Source organism: Arvicola amphibius, chromosome X, assembly GCF_903992535.2.
Source record: "Arvicola amphibius chromosome X, mArvAmp1.2, whole genome shotgun sequence".
Taxonomy (NCBI): domain Eukaryota; kingdom Metazoa; phylum Chordata; class Mammalia; order Rodentia; family Cricetidae; genus Arvicola; species Arvicola amphibius.
In genome coordinates this window covers 61,072,140-61,093,788 of record NC_052065.1, presented here as the reverse complement: position 1 = coordinate 61,093,788, position 21,649 = coordinate 61,072,140, and the positions used below count along the sequence as shown (strand labels likewise).

Here is a 21,649-nt window from a genome sequence, read left to right as displayed (position 1 = left end):
TTCCAGAGAAATAATGGATATAGTACAACATCGATCTTGAGTCATGTAGACTCCCTACATCATAAAAAGGGCCTGAAAGTTTATAAAACTCTTTAACACTTAAAATAATAATTTTTAAAAGGCAGGCATGGTGGTACATGCCTGTAATCCCAGCACTTGGGAGGTGGAGGCAGAAGGATTGGGAATTCAAAGACATTGTCAACTATATACTGAATCCAAGGCCAGGCTGTCTACATGAGAACTTGCTTCAAAAATAAAAAAAATTTACAAATGTTAGTCATTTTAGACATGAAACAGGATACCACACAGGCAGTGCTCTAGAGAGGCCTCCTACTCCGGGCTCTCAGGTCAAGTAGGACATGCACTCCAGATGTCCAGAAAGTGAGACAGAGCTGGCAGGCTTTGGTGGCAGGTGGGAACTAGGAGGCTGCGGTCCTCCCTCTCCATCATCACCTAAAAACAAAAAGAAAAGCCAGAGTCAGATTACATATATGTCTCCATGAATCAAGCCCTCACACTATGGTGCCCCACCCAATCTATGATTTGTCTCTGAAACCAGAAACAAACACCCCCCCCCCCCATATCTCTGATCTTGGCTCTACCGTTTCTCAGTCAGGGTCACCATTACTTTTGTCAATCCTGAGGTCTTCAGATATGATTCTCCCCATATCCGAGAAGTGCTGTCTCCTCACACCCCTCCCCCATATTTTCTGACCCAGCCTGCCTCACCCACTCTGCCAGACCTCTGTGAGAAGCTGGGTCTCCAGCTTCCTTCACTGTCCTTTGTTCTTGGATGTCCACCACCCAAAGTGGCTTCCCACTAACACACTTCATCAAGGTTTTTGTTTAGGCTTCTCATCGGGGCTCAGCCTTCCCGTCCAGCCTCCCCAACTATGCCATTTTCCTCTGAGCAGTGATCGCATGGAGCAGGAAGCATGATGGGAAACATTGCAACTGGAAAGCATCCACGCCCTGAATCTACAAGGGAAATGCCTTGAAGACATCAGCATGATCTCGTTCCATTGTAGACCCTTATCCTCCATGCATGTCCTCCCAGTCTTCCTCGGTCTCCAGTGGACTGAAGATATTGCCATGGGCTGCTAGTTATTACACCTTGTTCTATTCCTTCCCTGACATGCCCTCGAACTCCAATAAGACTTGGCCACCTTGGACAGGGGCTCAGTCTACAGGGGTCTTTTGTTGTTGCCGTGGTGCTGGTGGTTTTGTTTTTACTTCAGGTCCTGGCCATTTGCAGTTGAGCAAAAACACTTAAGAACTGGGGATTCACTCAGAATCTCTCAACGTCGGACTGAGCATCTGAATTGTCTGACCCAAGAGGTCCAAAATCCAGGTTTCCACAGATTACCACAACCAGTTCACCACAACCCTTCCAGTTTCCCAGATCTCCCTACCCCATGCTCCATCTTGAAGATAAAAAGCTACCTGGCATGCTGCCATGACGTGGCAGAGAGGCGGAATCACGAGGACCCTGAGAAGAGTTTTTCAGGGCCAACAGAGCCTCGGCAGCCTCCAGCTTCCTCTGCCACTCTAAGACAGCAACAACAGAATCCTGCTTGGTGGCATTAGGGACCTGCAAAGGAAATGGCGTCAGATAATGGCATCTGGGAAACCACACCTCCTCCCAGTAACACAGGTGCCCCTTTAAGTGCCCAGTTCCCTCCAGCACCCACCCCCACCCTAGGCTGTTTTGCTCTTCCCATTCACTAAGCTCATTCCCTCCCAGGGACCTGGACCCCACTACTTTGCCAGGACCTGTGGCTGCAGAAGAAGAGGGCCAGGGGGAGCACTGGGTTGCAGGGTCACACTTGAAAATCTAGAAACAAGGAGAGGAGAGGCCAGGGGATGAAACCCTCTGGTGGAAACCTACTACTGGAACACTTGGCGGACCAGGGGGTTTCAAACCAGGCTGGGGAAATCTGAACAACTCCAAAATGTTTGTCCTTTTCAGCCAGCCACCTTCTTGGCCTGTTTCCTTTTAAAACTTCTATATTTTTCTTGGCATGCTAATTTCTATCAGATCTTTCTTCCCGTGCTGCAATGAAGATGTCAAAGAACCCAAAGAGACTATGCTCTTATCTGCAAAGCAGCCAGAAAGATGTGAGACCCTCCTTTTTCAGATACTGGCTCTTGCTTCCATTTTGCCCAGTCCCCAGTAGTTATGAAGTGATGAGTCAGTTTCTGTTCAAATGGTGTTACTAAAAGACAAGGACCATGAAAAATGCTAAGACCTCCTGTGGCTGTATGAGCAGACTTGAGTCTCTGGAACTCTAGATGACTCATAATGGAGTCCCACCTAACTGGAGACCCTCTAATTAGGCATCAAAGCCCAGGGCGACGACTGCTTCCTGCCCTTTGTCTGCAGACACACTGCCTGGACATACTGCCCCTATATACCCTCACATGACGTGGGCTGCATGCCATTTGAACTCACTGGACAGTAACTCAGTATGACCTTAGCTGATTGGGTAATGTATGCATATATGCCCGTGAACATACACATTGAACCAGATCTGCACTTTGATGCTGGTCTCTGGAAGGAGTCTGTTTCCCTGGAAGCTCTGTGACTCTGACTCCCTCTCTGCTCCCCCACTGAGATGCTAATGAGAGGGGGAAACCCACAATGAAGGACAAGCCAGACCTTTCTCTAGGAAGACTTCTCTATTGCCTTTACCATTCCTTTAGGCCTCTATGGCACTCCCCATCATGACCCCAAATTCCAACCAAATCTTCTCTCACATCCATCTGTTGTGATATGGAGCAACAGCCCAGGCTTATTGAGGGCTTACTGTGTGGTACACCTTCTACTTTTCTTGTTAATGTTATAAACGTAGCCTGTTTTCCCAGAGTGGCTACTGGAAAACATAGACTTGGAAAGATGAAATCACTATTGAAACCCTCAAGATTAGGAATTCTCAAGGCCAAGTGCCCTCTCTTAACTCCTCGTTCTGAGGTGATGCCTCCTCCTCCTCCACACCTCTTCTTCTCCTATTACATTTCTTCTTCCTTCTCCTCATTCTTTTTTCCCATTTGCCTATCTCCCATGGCTCCAACCACAGTGCTTAACATGGAGTAATATAGATACAGCTGGCTTTAGGGCCATATTCAACTCACCTTTGGGGCCTGAAAGATGGATTACGAGGTGCCCAGGAAAAAGAAATCACTGGTTGCTGCTCCAAGGTCACTGGAACATTGGGCAGAATTGCCCATTCTCTCTGCTGGCTAGGCATATGTGTTCCCTGAGAACTTCCCTGCTGGAGTAGAGACAATAGTAGGAATTGGGGTACCCGGCCTACCATGAAAACAAGAAGAGATGAACATGTTGTCGGATGATTATAGCAACTCAGAATGTCAGAACTTGAAGCCCTTGAAGATCATCGAGGCTTACCTTTAATTTTAATTTTCAGTTCACACTAAAATCCAGGAAGATGCAGTTAAACCTGAGCTCACATGGTAAATCACGGCTGATGTGGGGATGGAACACATGACATTAGGACACAGTACAAGGGGTCACGGAGGGAGCTTCTGGAAGCACCTCTCATACCACCAGAGTCTCCTTACCTCCTGCGGAACTTTGTGGGACATGGCCTCACTCCTGTGCACAGCGCTCTCCTGCCCATCTGCAAAACACCAGGCACAGCTTACATAAGCCTCGCTGACACCATCCTTCCAAGTATTCCGGCCCCATTTGGAGGCTTTGGCAAACTATGAATCTTTCCCAACTCTGGGGTTCCTTTCTTCTACTAGTGAATGGCCACTGTGGAGCCTGATGCAGGAGGGACAGGAAAACACTTTGGGCTAAGTAGCAAGACAGTGTTTCAAAGTAACAAACTTACCACACAGCAACAAAAGTCTACCTACATAAAATATAAGCAAGGGATGTGGACATTTCTCCAAAGCATTTAATTCCTAACATTGGTTTGATGAGTGATTACCAAGAGTCCCACTGCAATATCAAGACAGGGATGCTGACAGAATTAATGATGTTCTCTCCACCTAAATTCAGGTTCCTTTGCTAACCAAGACACTCACTGCGGCTTTCGGCTACACCAGCCAGCTTCTTGCCATGCTTGTAGAATTTAGGAGCAACAGCCATATTCTTTATCAGTCCTTGATCCAGGTGTCTCTTCAGCCTTGTCTTCTGCTCTTTCTTTGAGGCACTCACAGCAGGCAAGGGCCCATGCTGTTCCCTAAAGTGAAGGATTGAAGGACCAAAGTTAGCAATGTGGAAAAGGCCTGATCCTTACCTTGCCAGACATGACACTCACAAGAAGGCGGTGCCCTGTGACATTTGCAGCCTGGAAGAGGCAGAAATGCTTTTATCCCTGATTTGGGTAGGGATGCAGTGGTTGTAGAAGTTGTACCAGTGGCCTATAGGCCTTCTGAAGCCAAATTCTTTCCCCCAGGGAGCTACAGTCTCATGCCCACTGTTACATGTGGAGTCAGAAAAGGAGCAGGGTACAGCAGGTTGAGTTTGTGTTGCATGGCTTTAGGGTCAGGAGTGGAGGTCAGAGTAGCACCTGGATCCCCCATCTCCAGGTTACTTACTCTGTCCTTAGGAAACTACATCTTCAGTAACTGGGACATTGCTCTCTATTGTGCTCACTGCTGGAGTAAGCTTTCACTTCCTCATTTCCCTAAGGCTTTCTCAATTTTCACCTAGGCCTTCTTACATAGTCCCCCTTCCCAATGTCCCACATGTACGAAGCTCTTCACAGTCCCACAGACGTTCAACCTGATAATGGTTTTTTTTTTTGTTTATCTTCTCTCCTCACAATCTGTTTTCAGGCCAGACAGTCCTGCATCTTCACCAATCACTACACTCCATTCTGTCGCATCATTAATTGTCTTCCTCATGGCCTTCATTCATTCACTTCCGGCCTGGGATTTTATGTCCCATGCTCTCAGACAGTAGTCTCATGAATGCCTCATTTCCCTTAGCTTTTCATTAAGGTTGTTTGCACACTTAACCTTAATCTTGAGTACCACCTGGATCCTCCTTTACACTGACTGTCCTCTTGCTTCTCATAAGGAACCACATTAGGCTACTCAAGAGGGTGAGGCAGGAGGATCACAAGTTTCATACCATTCTGGGATAACTAGGGAGACAACATCTCAATAAAAAAGGTATCATTCAACAGTACAAAACCTACATGAGATGTAAGCAAAGGACAGAAATAGACATTTCTTTAAAGCATACAAATGGCAAAGTGAAATATGAGCAAAGAGGTCAAGACCACGATGGGGACACCCACTGAAACAGTTTACCTCAGATAATGGGAGCTCACCAACTCCAGCCAGATAGGGAAGGAACCAGCATACGACCAAACTAGACCCTCTGAATGTGGGTGACAGCTGTATGACTGGGGAAGACAGAGGGGCCCTGACAGTGGCACCAGGATTTATCCCTACTGCTTGTACTGGCTTTTTGGGAGCCCATTCTCTTTGGATGGATACCTTGCTCAGCCTAGATAAAGTGAGGTCCTTGGACCTTCCCAAAAGCAATGGGCCCTGCACCCTCTGAGAAGTTGGGGTGTGCAGTAGGTGGTAAAGTGGAGGGAATGGAAGAAAGGGACGGATTGGGAACTGGGATTGGTATCTAAAAGAAAAAAGATAGCTTGTTTTTGAAAAAACAATACTGCTAAAAAGAGTAAGCGGTCATAAACTTGAGCGAGAGTGAAGTGGACATGAGAGGAGTTGGGGGTAGAGAAGTATAGGGATGAAAATGATGTAGCCAAACTACTTGATGTGGAATTCCCTTCTGTATGCTGTGAATACCATTGGTTAATAAAGGAAACTGGCTTGGCCTGATAGGGCAGAGTAGAGCTAGGTGGGGAAAACTAAACTAAATAACAAGACTTACGGTTAGGTGTATAATTAAATGATAGTTGTTTCTAAACACCTCTTTAAAGTAAAAGGTGCCATAAAATTTTTAAAAGGGCAGGAGAGTTGGGCCCAGCTGTTAAGAATACTTGCTGCTCTTTCAGAGGTCACAGGTTCAATTCCAGCACCCACATGGTGGCTCACAACCCTGTGTTAACTCATGTTCCAGGGGATCCAATGTCCTCTTCTGGCCTCCATGAGGACCACATGCACATGTTACACAGATATACAAGCAGGCAAGTCATCCATACACATAAATACAAGACAAATCGTTTAAATGTTTTAAGTTTTTAAAAATGGAGGTCAGAATTGAAAATATACTCATAATGCAAACCTTGCTCCCAATGCTTTCACTTGGGAATAATATGTGATATTTCAGAAAAAATGAGCGATATGACAAGAACGTGTAGTGATGGGAGCAGCAGGCTGCTTTCTGCCACCCGGCTAGCTTTACCCGAAATAATTACACAGAAACTGTATTCATTTAAATACTGCCTGGCCCATTAGTTTCAGCCTTTTATTGGCTAATTCTCACATCTTGCTTTAACCCATATTTAGTAATCTGTGTAGCACCATGAGGTGGTGGCTTACCAGGAGAGATCTTAACCTGCATCTGTCTCGGAGAGGAGAGGCATGGCATCTGCCTGAGACATCTGCCTCACTCTGCTTTCTTTCTCCCACAATACTGTTCTGTCTCCTCCGCCTACCTAATTTTCTGTCGTATTAAAGGGCCAAGGCAGTTTCTTTATTAACCAATGAAAGTAACACATAGACAGATGACCCTCCTCCATCAAGAACATTTTCAGAAAATAAAACAGGGGGTCCTTCTCCGTTCATTTTATGAAGTTATCATTACTTTTATGCTAAAGGGGGCCATCAGGATAGCTCAGAGGGTAAAAGAACTTGTTGAGCAAGCCTGAAGTCCCACGTTTATTTCCCAGATGAAAACTGCCCTTTGACCTGGTACTAGTAGTACTAATTTAAATACGCTTTTAACTTTTAAAATTTGGGCTCAGGAGATGGGTCATCAAGTAAACATGCTTGCCATACAAGCCTGACAACCTGAGTTTGATCCCCCTGGGCCCAGAGAAAGGCCTGATGAGGTGTCCTGCAAGAGAAATCCCAGAACACTTGTAGTGAGATGGGCGGCAGCCCTGGACGCTTCCTTTCTGCTAGCTAGCGTTTACAATACTAGAAGGTACTATGCAGGCTGCTGAGAGAAAGATCTCCTCAATATTCTTGCCTAGCTGTGAACCTTGTGAACTGCAGAAATGACCACCATGGCAATATATGTCCCTGGGTACAATAGTGAAAACGTGTTATGGGGAGAAAGTGCTTTCTGGTTGGATTTAAGGCCTGCAAATCTGGCCAAGAATCCATGGTTGGGGAGCTCCAAGGTCCCAAGGTAAATCTACTAAGATTATTTTACTGAATTGACATAGCAGGACTTTAAATTTGTATATTTCAACCCATAGATTAGTGTATCTCCCAGACCCTGTCAGTGAAGTGTCTGTCTTTGAACAGTGAATGGTGATTAGCTAAGAAACCTGTAACCATTCACGGTGTAGAGAACTAGTGATTATGGGATGCTAAGTCACAAATGGGACATCTATGTCATACACAGCCCCACAGCTATCCCTGGAAGAAGGGGAGGAAACATAAGACTCAGGGGTGGAGGAGGACAAGAATGAAATAATGGCATCAGGACACGCCAGGACTGCTGCGTTCACGAACTCACAGCAGCTGTGTCTGCCCACACAAGATCTGCACAAAAGGAAGTCAACATTCGACTATGAAGCAGGAAGAGGTTCACGAGCGCCCACCTGTAACTGAGGTGTTATGGACAGTTGGTGGCTTCTGGGGAAGGAAGAATCGGGATTTCTTTTAAGGGTGTGGCTACTGGCAAGGTGACCAAGCTCGAGTAGATGGCCCTATCCCCAGAGTATTGGGAGAACACAAATTGGAGCCAATGGGCTATGAAAACAAACAAACAAACAAACAAAAAGATAGTACTAGAGAGATGGCTCAGCAGTTACGACTGTGTACTGCTTTTGTAGAAGACCCAAGTTCAAATCCCAGCATTCACAACAGAAAATTGTTCACAATCTCTAACTCCAGCTACAGGGGATCCAATGTCCTCTTCTGGCCTTCTTGGGCACCAGCAGACACATGCAAAAGGCCCCATATACATACATACATATATACATATATACATACACACACACACACACACACACACACACACACACATATATATATATATATATATATATATATATATATATATATATAAAACCTAACAAAATAAAAGGTAAGAAGTTAGCAAGGTAGGAGTGGGTTTGGGAAGAGTTAAGGGGAGGAGTTGAGGGTAAATGTGATCAAAACATATTATATGAAATTCTCAAAGAATTAATAAAATTATTAAAAATATAAAGCAGCACAAGAAGTATTACATACAAGTATTTCTCATGAACATAGATGCAAACCTCCATGAAATGTTAGCAGTTTGAATCAGTGTATGAAAAAACATTCATTAACAAGCACAATTTACTCTAGGAATGCAAGACCATTTTACTATTAATTTTTCTTGGATTTATTTATTTATATGTGTGTGCATATTCTACCTGCCTGTATGTATATACACCATTTGCCTGGTGTCCTCAGAGGTCAGCTGAGGGCATCAGATTCCCTGGAAGTGGAGTTCCAGGTGGTTCTGAGCCACTATGTGGGTTCTGGGCATTGAACCCAGATTCTCTGCTGGAGTACCAAGTGCCCATAACTACGGAGCCATCGCTCCAGTCCGTAGTTGGACACTTAAATATGACAAATAAAGCTAGCCTGCTAATGCATCCCTGTAATATAATTAGCACAAAGGAAGCTGTAGCAAGTGGAATACCATAGGTTGGAGGCCAGACTAGGCTACCTTGTGAATTCCAGAACTTCGTCTTCTACAGAGTAAGGCTGTATATGAAAAGAAAGGACAGGAAAAGAAATCCATGAATGAATTTTACTGTATTAGTGGGATAAGAGAAGAGCAGTCACTAAGATGTGTGCCAGAAAGGGGATATGATAATGTGAAAATTCCAGTGATAGAAAAACCAAATAAGAAGGTATGCTAATTTAGGAACATAGGGGAATATTCTCAATTCGATAATACCTATCTGTAAAGAAACAAAGAGCAAAAAACAAATCCTACAGGAAATGCTTCATGGTGAAATGCTAAATACTCTTCTATTCATTTTTATGATTTCACACGAAATAATGGGCCTTATGACATTTTCACAATGGTATATTCTACTTTGCTCACATTGACCCCCATTACCCTCTGCTGTTCCCTGTCCATTGAGTCCCCTTGATGCACATAGAAAGGATCCCTTGTACTTTCAGGTCCTGCATACACACCCTTATCCCATTAACAGTGGAAGGTTGATTCCTCACATGCCAACATATATACACCTATCTTTATTTTTCTCTATTACCCTCTTTTCGCTCCCTTGGCTTTCCCTTCTTCCTTCAAATGCTCTCACTCCTACTTTGATATGTGGTCTAGGTTGTATTGTGACAGAAAACACGTGATAACGAAAAGACAGAAATTTCCTGTCAATATTTTAGAAATGTGGCAGAATGTTACTCCCGATCCTCAATACATGCACACAGCATCATTCTTTAAGCCATAGCTGGTTCAGTCAGGCACAACATGTAGACAGAGGCACGTAGATTGAAAATGAAAAGGGGGAACCCTGAGGGAGGGGCAATTGGGAGGAGGGGAGGATGGGAAAGAATGTGATTACTGTGTGAAATTTTCAAAGAATATTTTTAAAATATATTTCCATACCCCAGGAAAAGTCATCAGCTGGTTGTTAGACATGGCTTTGGCAAAGCTAGAAGATAACTTAGTACGAAAACACCAATAAACTACAAATACACGAAAAGAGAATTTTTAAAAATGACTATAACATTAAAATAAACAAAATATCTGTTAAGAAATTGCTGGCACAAGCACTGGAACATTTGTTTAGAGAAAACTATTAAAATCTTGCTAAAGGAAATTAAATAAAGTATGCTATGCTCACTGTTCAAAGCACTCCAAAGGATTCCACTCTCACTAGTCATCAAGAAAAGGAAAAGTTATCTCTCAAAGTTCTATAGCAGTGCTTACAACACAAAAGGGCCAATGACATTTGGAAGAGGACAAAGATGGAGAATGTCTGAACCGCAGAATTTCACTGTCATGCTCCAACACAGAGGTAAGCACTACAGCACGGAGTCACCTTAGGACAGGACACACACACCAGTGAGATCAGAGGCAGGCCACAGACAGCACTACAAAGGCTCCACGGTAATTCTATTAGGAAATGCCACAGAAAAAGTGGATGCCCTGAAGGGGGAAAAAGCAAACAAAGATCGATGGCTCAAACAGATTGCAAGACATAACCCAAACTGAATCACGATTCTAAGAGTAAACTGCTAAACTTTAAACCCTATGACCTGACAACTGTTCTGCACATTGTACACACTCTCCAGGCCCCCAAATAATTTCCATCATTCACCAGAAAGCAGACGCTCAGATATGCGGGTAACCTGCACAGAGCAAACGTTTCAGAGAGAAGTAGTAGGGTCCAGGCCTTCAGGCCTCAGAGTGCCATGCCCAGACATTTTTCTGGAATTTTATTAATGGTTTGGATTGTGCACCTAGGGAGCGCTATGAGAAACCTCACTGTCCTAAGTAAACGGGAGGACCACAGACAGCGCTCGTGAGCACTTTTGTCCATGGAGACCCCACAAACGGGGAACTCACCGTGTACCCGAAGACCTCTGCATTTTCAGTTCAGCGTGCAGAACTTCATTCAGGCTGCTGAGCTGGCCAGAGTGAAGGTGAAATGCAGAGGAAAGAACAGAATGTTCTGGGGGAGGGATGTAGGACTCAGGCCATGCAGCAGAAATGTATCTACTGGTTGAGCACAATGTACTGAACTGAAGCAGGGAGGAACCATGGGCAGGAGCAATGGAGTTTAGGGCCATGGAGGGACAGGAATTAGGGCTATGCAGGGGACAGGTCTCAGTTCCACAGCCAGCACAGTGGGGACCTCAGCAGAACTGTGGATAAATGTCCTGAGTGGGGCGTCACTCTCTAGGAAGATGATATTCTTTCCCTTCTTCCCACCTCCTGGGCAGGTGAGTTTCACATTCACGTGCTCTGGAACATCCTCTAGGGGTACAGGCGTTTGGTCAGGACAGGGCTCCCAACTTCTCCATCCTCATCACCTCAACCAATAGTGCAGATACACATCACAGTGCCCACATGGGGTAACGGACAGCAGTCCTGGGGGACCGCAAGCATGAGGTCTCAACTCTCCTTTTCAGACTGTGAGAAACCCATAATACTTCCAGGAAGGTATTGTCTTTGCTCACAATATGGATAATTCATCCAATGGCCCAAGAGGAACTGGGAAGGCTGCTCCTCCGAGAAGGCCGTGGAAGGGTCAGTTCCAGAGAGCCCTGGCATGTGTGTCCAAGTCCTTCAGGTGAGGGCTCTGAGCCAGCCTGCCTCTCACCACTCAAGCTGCAATCACTCACTCCCTCCCTCTCCCCTAGAGCGCACCCCAGCCCTCCTCCATTCCCACATGGCTTCTGAGGGTCCACTTGTCTCTCTGATTCCTTCTCAGGAGAGGCCCCCGGACAAAAATAGGCTGAGTCCACTGGGATCTGAGACTCGGGGCCATGGCCTTCTGCTGCCCAGGCCCTTGCCCTCCTGAGAATCTTGTTCAGTGCGGTTGAAATAAAGGCCTGCATGCTTTCCAATGTTTAGGCTTCGTTATGTTTTATTCATAGTTAGTACTGACATTAACTTAAGATGTGCTGGGGACGATGTCTTGGTGATGGGGGTGGGATATCTTGGAGGGGAGAGCAAGTGTATTTCTGAGTTCTCCAAGGACATCACGTTCCCCTCTGAGGCAAAGATACTTGCCCCCATCTTTGTTGCAAAGCAGTCTCACTCACAACTGTTTCTTTTTCACAGATGGCAGCTCTGACGCACATACTTCCATATATCCAGGAGAGGTGTCTTGCAGGCCTCTCCCCTTGTAGTCTCTGCAGACTTCATAGCTGAGAGGTCTTGAGCAGAGATTATGGGGGAGGGACGCATACACAAAGAATCTGTGGAGTCCTTAAAAGGGCTTTAGACATTGTGCTCACAAACACTACCCAGGCACCCACAGCTCGTCAGGACAAGACAGGGGCCAAAAAAACAGCCTTGTTTGTCTCTACTACACAAGGTCACTCTCCACGTTATGAGGGTTTCTTGTCTTCCTAGGGAGACCCTGAAAGGTACTGAAACATTTATCCCAGGGCAAGGCTGCAAGTGAGGATGAAAAATAACTCATCTTTACCCTTAGGCAGTTTTACTGACCTATAAAATGCATTTTTGCTACAGGCAGACATAAATAGGACACAGAAAAACACAAATACCCCTCCCCTTTCAAATGTCAGTCTCCTGTATGCTTCAAACTAATGGAGTGAAAAAATGCTTGACCAGGACCAGCTGTGAGAGACCATTGTCCTTCCTTGCTGAGAAGGGTGAGTCCTTCCTTGATGAGAGAAGGAGGGGCTTCTCAGAGACCAGAAACTGTACAGGGAGACAACAGAATTTCAAGTCTCAAGCCTTTCTTCTCTACTTCTGTAGGACAGCCAGGGTGGGACTCACAAATAGAGAATAGTTGGCGTTTGTATTAGTTGTGTTTTTCATTGCTTTCAAAAATAGCTCACAGAAAAAATATATTTGAGCTCAAAAATTAAAAGGGTCTAATCCAGGCTGAAGAGGAATGTGGCAATGTTCACAGTGGCAGGATCAGGCAGCCAAGACTCCACAACTGGGAAAAACAGAATGCATGGAGGAGGGGATACTGGCAATAGCTTTTTCATTTTTATTCAACCTTGGATCCCTGTCCATGTAACGATGCAGTCCACACTCACGGGAAGTCCTTTTCTCCACATATAAATGTTTCTGGAAACATCCTCCTAGACATGGCTGAAGATGTATCTCCCAGTTGATTCCAAATCCAGTCCCATTGAAAGTGCTGACTAACCATCACCAAGTAGCTAATCCCAGTGTGATCAATGACTTAGAAGTGATCTTTCTGTGGCAGGTCTGATGGGCTGAGCATCATCTCTCCCCACAAGTCCTCTGTCTACTGACTTTGGTCCTGTGATATTTGTTTCCATTAACCCCATATACTTAAAGAAAGCTGGGGAGAAGGGGCCTGTTTCAACCCACGTTTTAAGGTCCTAGAATTGAATGAAGACAGACAGCAACTCAAGGCAGGAACTGAAGCACAGGCCATAGAAAAGGCTGTTTGCTGCCAAGATTTTTGGTTTTTCTCGGGCTACTTTCTTTACTTTTCTTACATAGCACAGGATCACTTGCCCATGGATGGCACAGCCCCTGCTGGCTGGGTCCTCTGCCAGCACTTGTTCTTCAAGGAGACATGCACGCCAGTCTGATGGAAGGATTTCCTCCACTGTGGTTCCCTCTTCTCAGATGACCCTCGCTTGTGTCAAGTAGACCCAAATTCAGCTAGAATGTGAGCTCTGTGTCACAACTTCTGCAGTCCTAGCCGAACCTCAGGTACAGGGCTCGGCTCTACCAACCGTAAAGAGAATTAGAAGTTTCACTTCCCTGGAGAAAGACAGTCTGCCCAGAGGTTATGCCTTCTGAGTTTGTCAACCTCTCCATGTCCATGTGTGTGAGTGGGCAGGGGTGAGAAGGGAGTGGAGAAGAAAGGGAGAAGAGACAGAAATGAAACAACAAATGTCTTTTGGAATAATTGGTGAGATTTGGTTCCTTTCAGTAGCTGAGCTAGAACCCAGAAGCAGAGGTGGGATAAAGGCAGCTGGACAGATGCAGAAGAAGCCTTCACATCGGCCCCTCCTACCAGACACAGACCCATCCTGCCCAACACCTCCCAAGATGACTCTAACCATGGCCATAGAACTAGCTGCCCACTGCCGACACAGGGTTCACTGGGATATTCAGCACTACATTTTGTTTTCCCAATGATGTACCTCTGCTGCTGATCTCAGCTCTTGCCACAATCACCTATCATGGTCCTTTTAGGTCAGCAATCCTCAACCTCTGCATCTCGACTCCTTTGAGGTTGCATAGCAAATATTCTACATACCACATATTTACATTATGATTCATAACAGCAGGAAACTTGGAGTTATGAAGTAGAAAATAATTTTATGGTTGGGGTCACCACCAGATGAGGAACCGTACTAAGGTATTACAACATAAGGAAGGTTGAGACACACAGTTCTAGGCTTTGGTGGCCCTGTGTCCTGCCTCCCACTCTACACAACTACAGAGTCCCGACTTCCCAGGAGAAGATACTTGCCACTGCCCACCCCCAGTCACAAGTGACTCTCTGTACTCTCTCCAAGAACACTCTCTTCTCCTAGCCTGTGAACTAGGGCATGGGCAATACAAGTGTTGCCACTTCTTAAGGCTCAGCGCTTGTGGAGTTTGAGCCCTGGGTTCTCACAGCTGTGTCGATGTTTGCCCCCCCCCCCCAGCATTCTCAAAAATAAAAAATCTCAAAATAAAAATTGTATGCAAGTAGGGTTTCCAAGTATGTGAACCATTGTGACATGACTACCACCATCAAGCTAAATCCCATCAGTCACCCTCCAGAGCCACCATTATTCTTCTGTGGAGAAAGCATTTAAGATCTTCCACCATACATATTTCCTGTACATAGTGAAGTCATAAACACATAGATGGTGAACATACATGTTTGATATATACCTAAATGTATAATTTTTTATCATATAGGAACAAAAAGTAGGAAGTGTTGAAATGATAAAATAAGTTTTATGGAGCTAGCCCAGATTATTTATTATGCACTCAGAGATCACATTTACATACTATACATAATTCAAAGCAGGACACCAAGGTATAGTATACATTATATACTTAAAATAAAAAATAAGTTTGTGCCATTTGGCTGTCATTTATACCTCTACCTTCACATTGTCATCTCTATTCCGCCCCCAGGTCACTGGTAACCACTATTGTATGCTTTCCTTCTCTTGTGTCCTGATGAAATGGGCCCATCCCAATGCCATGCTTGTAGCCAACAGCATTTGGAAACTATTGTAATAAGTCATTGCTGCCCAAGGGCAGGCAGTCACAAGACTAAGCCTCCCCTAATAGGCAAACTTCCTCCCTCCAGTACTATCTGCACATGTCCCTGTGGAGATGAACAGCTTACAATGTGTTGGTACAGTCATACATCTAACAGACAGAAACAGGCTAAGGCCCTCATGCTGCAGCCATTAGGAACCGGATCCTCTCAACCCCTGGCTCACCTTCAGTCATCCTATGAGATCACAATCCTTGGACATCTGACACCTTGATTACAAGTAGGTGTCAGAAAGGGAGAAAAGTGGAGGACCTAGACAAGTCATGCAGAATCCCTGATCCAAGAAACTCTGGGAGGATAACTATTCTGTAATGCTTGTATATTTGGTGAGGTGTATTACATGTCAGTCACCAATGCTGAAGATAACAGGACTACCTGAGGGCTGGGACTGTGGGCAAGTGACAGAGGGCCTGAGTCAGACTGAGAGAGTTTCGTGTGGCTCAGAGGACACAGGGTGTGCACACCTCTCAGTCAGACTCAGGGTCAAGTCCCAGGTTTGGTAGGAGTCATCTCTGTGACTTTGAACAGATAATGTGATGCCTTGGACTGGGTCAGTTCTTCCATGAACTTGAATGACACCACCTGGCAAGACTGGTTGAAATCCACACAACTCAACTATCTAAGGATGGATGTGGGAATCTTCTTGGCACTAAGAAAATAGTAGGCTCCATTGATAAGGTAGGTGACCTGGTACCCTATGTCCACCTCTCAGGTGATCTCCTACTGACTCAGGAGGCCTCTGGTGTATAAAAAGTAACTGTAGGTAACGGTATCTCCAGGAGGTAGCCCAAAGCCTTTGTTCTGGAAGGGAAGCCTATCAGACAGGATACATCGCTCAACAATTCTGCTCTGAGGAAGAGAAAGGGAGCCTTATCAGAATACAGACTGAGGCCCTATGGCTTGGACAGGAAACCAGACATGCCCTTCCTCACCCTCTAAGCCCCTTGCCTCCCCTGTATCCTCCCTTTCATTCCCCCTGAAATCTCACTTTTCTCCTCGACTTCCTGTCTCAGAGACTTGACGGCATAATTCTGCTTCTTGTGGTTTCCATATGACCTGGGAACTCTGCCTTTTTCTGAGACTAGGCTGGTGAATGGATTAAGTACTATCAATGTCATGATTATATGGCTCCTTCAGACTCCCCCAGGCCACAGACGATATGATCTGTGCACTGCCACTTGGGCAGCCCCTCAGGTGTGCATTGATTTAGCCTTTCTGTCATGACCTAGAGATGGTTCATTAAGAAAGCCCAACATCTACACTGCTGGATACATTCCTAACCAGCTTGTGGAGGCCTCTCTCTGTCCATCAGGCATTTCCAAATGAAAGGATTCTATAAGAGACTTTACCTCTCACTCCACACACAATCAATCCATCTTTGGGATTCTACACAAGGGTCTCTAGTTTGCCTTCAATGGACACAGAGATCTTCCAATTCTTGTCTCCCTAGGGGCCTTGGCTCTTTCAGTTCCCTCTACACCGACCCTTTCCCTACAAGGACTTTCATTTGCTTTCTGGGTCTGTGATGCTTTCAATTAGCTGCAGGCCAAGGATCTTCCCAGCACATAGCACAAAAGCAATTGTTCTCCGGAAAGGGGGCAGATCAGATTGGATACATTTGCAAGCAATTCCGAGTGGTTGGAGGACCTTATCAAAAGCAGAATGAGGCCACGATGCTGATGCAGAGAGCAAATGTTTCTCTATCTCCCCCTGGAAGCCTGTCTTCTGCCCTCCCTTTCCATTCCTGTTTTTTTTTCCTATTCTTTCCCAATTCCCCTCCTACCCCCTTCTTTCTTCCCACAGCACTACAGATATGCGGACACTTACAGATACTGCTCTACTCGTGAGTGCAAGTGTGCACACGCCCACTCACACACAATGTACTCTTCTCCGCCATAGCTGTTGCACACTGATGTGTGGCTTCTGTTAGGGACACTGCCATAATTGCCATAATCAGATTCCACTCTAGGGAAGAGCTTTGTCTTGCTGATTTGGGAACAAGCAGTCCCTGTCTTAGGGCACCTTGTACTGACCAAATGAGGTGGTAATTATGCATCGACTAAATTGTGCAGCTCCTAGAATCTGCTCTGAACACTGACGCATACTCTCCTATTTACTGCCCCCAACTCGAAGCCCAGACACCCACAGAGTAGATGTTGGACACTGAGTGTGCAGGTGGAGAGCCAATTTCTATACGGATTTGGGGCATTTGAGAAATGAATCTGGGATAACCAAATTAACACAGGCCCAAGAGATGAGGTTCCGAAGCTCCCTGCTCCTTTCAGCCCTCAGGACATTGCAGGAAGGAGGACCTATAAAGGGAGGGGGCCATCCCCTACCCATAACATGGCTAAGGAGGAGGTGTCACTGGACAAAGCAAAATCCCAATAGGCAGCAACGGTCTTAATGGAGTGGAGCTTCATAATAAGCAGCCCTCATCACTTTATCCCTGCCCAGCACACAGAACCATTCCCCAAAACCAGATGTCCCACCTATACCAGTTCAGTCCTGGCGGACTTGACAGAAAGCCACTGATTTCGGTGCCATACCTAGCTAAAAACACCTCCTTCACTCTCCTTTTCATGAGGGACCTTTCACAGTCCCTTGGTTTCTGGACCCTGTCAGTTGCTAGGAAGCATGATTCATGTGTCACCACTAGTCAAGCTCATAGTGTTCTCATTTGACTCTCTTGCCTGTGATACCATATCTCTCTGTGACCTTGAACAAGGTGGTACAGTTTCCAGAGCTGCCATTCACTATCACATCTACAGTGAAACCTTTCATTGAGAGCTCTCTGAAATCCTGAACACCTGCACATTCTCTGATGCCAAAGCTTAGGGGACTTGGATACTGCAGCCCAGCTGCAAGGTTCCTAAGGTCATTGCTCTCATGATGGTCTCTGATGATCCCTCCTCCGTGAGTCCATATGCTAAGATGCTATCTGTCTTCCTGACCTGCTCCTCCCACCATGTCCATGATGTTCAATTTTCAAAGCTCAGAGCTACAGTGTTGATGGACTGAGTAGTATCTGACAGACCAGGTCCTTAGAAATCATCACCCCTAAAGTTACAAGACAGCCCACAGACGCCAGACCATCCCTGATTTGCCCTACAAGTTTCTCAAGGGCTGAACAAAGGGGTAGTCCAATTGTTGATCAAGCACTATCATCTTGAGCATCCATAGTCCCAGAGTCTGTATGAGACATGAAGATGTACCCTGCTGCCTCCTGGTAGCCCAGTTTAAATCCTGCAAACATACCATGGAGGAAAAGGCTTTCTTCAGGGCCAAACTCACTGCACCTGACTGGTCTTGTCCCCCCAGAGCTGTTTTTCCTCCTCCCTCTCCACTGAAGCCAAATCTTCACACATACCAGAGAGCTACTCCTCTAGAAAACAGCCCTGACTCAATGACAAACACCAAGCCTGAAGAATTTCCTGACAGCCAGCAACCCCATGGTTCCCGATCTTCTTCCATTCCTCTCTGCTGTCCCTGTGCCTTTCCTGATCTCACCCTGGCACAGGTCCTGGAGGCCACCTCTTAGTACTGCCTGCCTGGCATGACCCACTCACCCTGGGACCTCAGTTTCTATCTCGAAGACATTTTCTCAATACCTCTCAATATGTCACCCACCAAAGTGGCAAAGTTTATCAAGGCAACAACAGCAAAAACAAGGCTGAAGACAGTGAACACCACCCTGGGCTTACAGAGTCACAGGTCCTCCTTGGAGATACACTCACCCGAGGTTCTTTAAATATATGTTTAGTGTGGCCTTCAAACTCGGTGTCCCTGTTTCTCCTCTAGAGAAACAGACTCTGGAACAAGGGTACTTAATAATCACGTGAAAAGTTGAAAGCTGTAAAGAGCCATGTCAAGGTCCTTACATCTAGACATAAACAAGGCAGTCCATTGCATGTTAGGAACACCATGTGATGGTGTTCCATGAGACAACAGGTAAATTCACCTAGTCCTGAAAAAAATGATAAAAACCAAATGTTTGACACTCTGAAGTATGAGTCTATTTTTATGCCAAGAAAAACAGAACTGTGTGTATGCATGGTGACACATGGATGTATGTAATGCATGTTTGCAGAATTCTTGAAGATACATACCTGCTCGTCGTAAGAGGGCTTGTGACAGTGGAAGCTACATGGCAGGACTATTCTTTGATCTGACACTGTTCCTAGTCCTGGTATATGTAAGCAAGCAAGATTTAAAGCATTGCAATTGTCCTAGGAACCGAATGTGTTACCCTGGTGATAAGCAAAGGGCTTCCAACCTTTAAGAGGCTCAGGGAAGTTACTTGTGAGGCACAAGGCTATAGTGGAATTCACCAGTGCACGTAGTGCTTTCCACAAATAATTACCTATAATTTATTCAGGTGTGATTCAGGGCTGACAGGATCCTACTGACCTCTCTTCTGTGTAACAGCACTCCAACTGAAAAGTTCAACATTCTTTCTTGTCCCAATTCCCTTGTTTATCTCTGCACCTGATAAAGCTGAGGCTGCCATGAAAACCACTCTCTTCTCATATGTAATGTTTCACATAAGTGAAATTTCAGACAGACCATAATCACTCATTGATAAGAATCAATCTCACAATGGGAGACTCCCTTTACCATGATCCACCACCTCCCACCTGCTCCCACTCCCTGAAGACCTACGGTACCCTTCAACGCAGGTGCGTGAAGACAGCTTTTGTTTTCCAAGAGGTTTCAAAGGGAAAAATTAATGCCCGTGCTGCACCAACTTCTCAAGGAGTAAGCTGCCTCATTATCCAAATGAACACCACACTCATTTTTCAGAGAAACCCAAAGATGGGCATAACATTCTGCTTCATAAACTGCCATAAGAAATTATCAGAGACAAGATTATTAGAGCAAGGGAATTTATTTTCTCTTGATCCTGCAGACTGTCCAGTCCAAGATCAAAGTGCTTCCCAGCTTGGTTTCTGCCAGGTTTCATGCTTAGCCTTCTTCTCAGCAAGTCACCCCATGGCATCTCCATCAGGATTCCTGCACACATAGAGCAAGTCCTCTGCTGTCTCTTCAGATGAGGAAGTCAATCCCCTTAAGTCAGCTTCCCACCTAGGGATAACTTCTTCCTTAATTCCACACTAAAGGCTCCAAATACAGTCAGCTCTGGGATAGGACTTCAACAACAAAATTGTGAGAGGGCATAGTTAAGTCCAGGCTGACACTGACCTGATGTTCCTGATCCATGCTGTCAAATGATGGACACATATATTATTGCCTTGAGCAGAACTGACCCTTATCCTGCCTACGCAGGTAACTGCCACACTCCAGTGCCGGTAAGGGAGCGAACCCACAGCACTACCCACAGGTGTCAGCCCCTCAAACATCACTGCAGATTTCAGAACCTCCCAACCAGACTCTCAGCACGTCCTAAGGCTGGACAAATTCTTGGCATGGGCCCTCAGCTTAGGATTGAGCCCTGAGTTCTGGGAAACCTCATTCAGAGGCTGCATCATAACGGACTCAGGGGCTCTACCTGAGACAGTTCTCATGTCTCATTCTGCCCCCAGGTGGTAGCTGAGGAAGGCACCCAGTGCAGGCAAGGAAACCAGGAGTTCTACTATGGATGCAGGACCAAAAGGTGGTTCTTCTCCTTATCGGCACAGGGCTCTTTGCAGGAGTTTGGAAGAAGCCCCTGCTTGCCACTTCACATTCCTTACATGAATATGGACGCTGGGGAAATGGCACATAGTTATGAGGCCTTCGTTTCTAGTCCTCACCATTGAGGTCAGAGAATTAAACCCATATTTTTATTTACATCTAATCATGGCATGCGAACCCCATATAGTATTTGCACAGATGGGCATGAATAGAAATGACAAGCATCACTTCAGTCCTTCATCAGTTCACATGCCAGTAATTCTAAATTCCCATGGAGCACTGTGAGAGGAAACCCTTTTCAGTGCATGGACGGGGAAAGGAGAGAGGACCAAGAAACCTATTCATTTCTTGTGGGAGGGGGTGAAGGTCTGAGATTTGGTCAAAAATGTACCTGGCAATTCCTAAACTTCTATTGGGGTGCTTGAGAAAATTCTGTAAAGGTACACATGAAAACTGTGGGCTCTTTTACCTCTGATTTGCACAGGGCACAACAGAGGAGCACAGAGGAGTGGCACACCTGCTTGCACATCTCCAGGGTTGCTAATCATCACCTCAGGGACCAGAGATGGCTTGTCTGGAGAAAGACTTGGTCAGCAAATTTCACCTACAGTATCTGCTCCATGGCAACCCCACCCCCAGTTCCTTCCCATGATGTCTCTCCCACATGGAGTCCACCTAGAACTCTGGAGTGATGCCCGTGGAGACAGTAGAACAGAGGTGATGGCTGAAGGCCAACAGCAGCTTTACACAGCACATGTATTCAAAGACCTAAGGGACCATTCTCCATTCTCCTCCACCAGCTGGAGCTGAAAGGCATCCGTTCCTCACAAATGCCACATCTTCATCAAAAGCATCAGTCATGGTTTCCCTATGAGCTTCACAACTCAATGTGGGAAAACTGATCAAGAGGGAAG

The 21,649-nt window shown here is 45.7% G+C and overlaps 2 protein-coding genes across 2 annotated transcripts in view; both read right to left on the bottom strand.

The window, feature by feature from the left end:
- Positions 1–21,649, bottom strand: part of LOC119804292 — a 59,706-nt gene that overhangs the window by 26,768 nt on the left and 11,289 nt on the right. The window lies entirely within an intron of this gene.
- On the bottom strand, positions 317–10,722 carry LOC119805191 (doublesex- and mab-3-related transcription factor C1-like). Its single transcript, XM_038317090.1, has 7 exons — positions 10,700–10,722; positions 4,051–4,208; positions 3,580–3,638; positions 3,133–3,272; positions 1,774–1,834; positions 1,444–1,591; positions 317–453 (listed from the first exon to the last, which is right to left on the bottom strand). The coding sequence occupies exons 1-7, from the start codon at positions 10,720–10,722 to the stop codon at positions 344–346; spliced, it is 699 nt and encodes a 232-aa protein (XP_038173018.1). The 3' UTR covers positions 317–343.

Bases quoted from the DNA above. Each gene is read 5' to 3' on its own strand.
- LOC119805191 (XM_038317090.1), bottom strand. From the start codon at position 10,722: ATGCAGAGGTCTTCGGGTACACG. The intron at 1,835-3,132 runs GTGAGTTGAATA...CCTTGTTTCTAG, and splicing joins CCATCTTTCAGGCCCCAAAG to ATTTTCAAGTGTGACCCTGC. The intron at 454-1,443 runs GTAGCTTTTTAT...TTTTGTTTTTAG, and splicing joins ACGTCATGGCAGCATGCCAG to GTGATGATGGAGAGGGAGGA.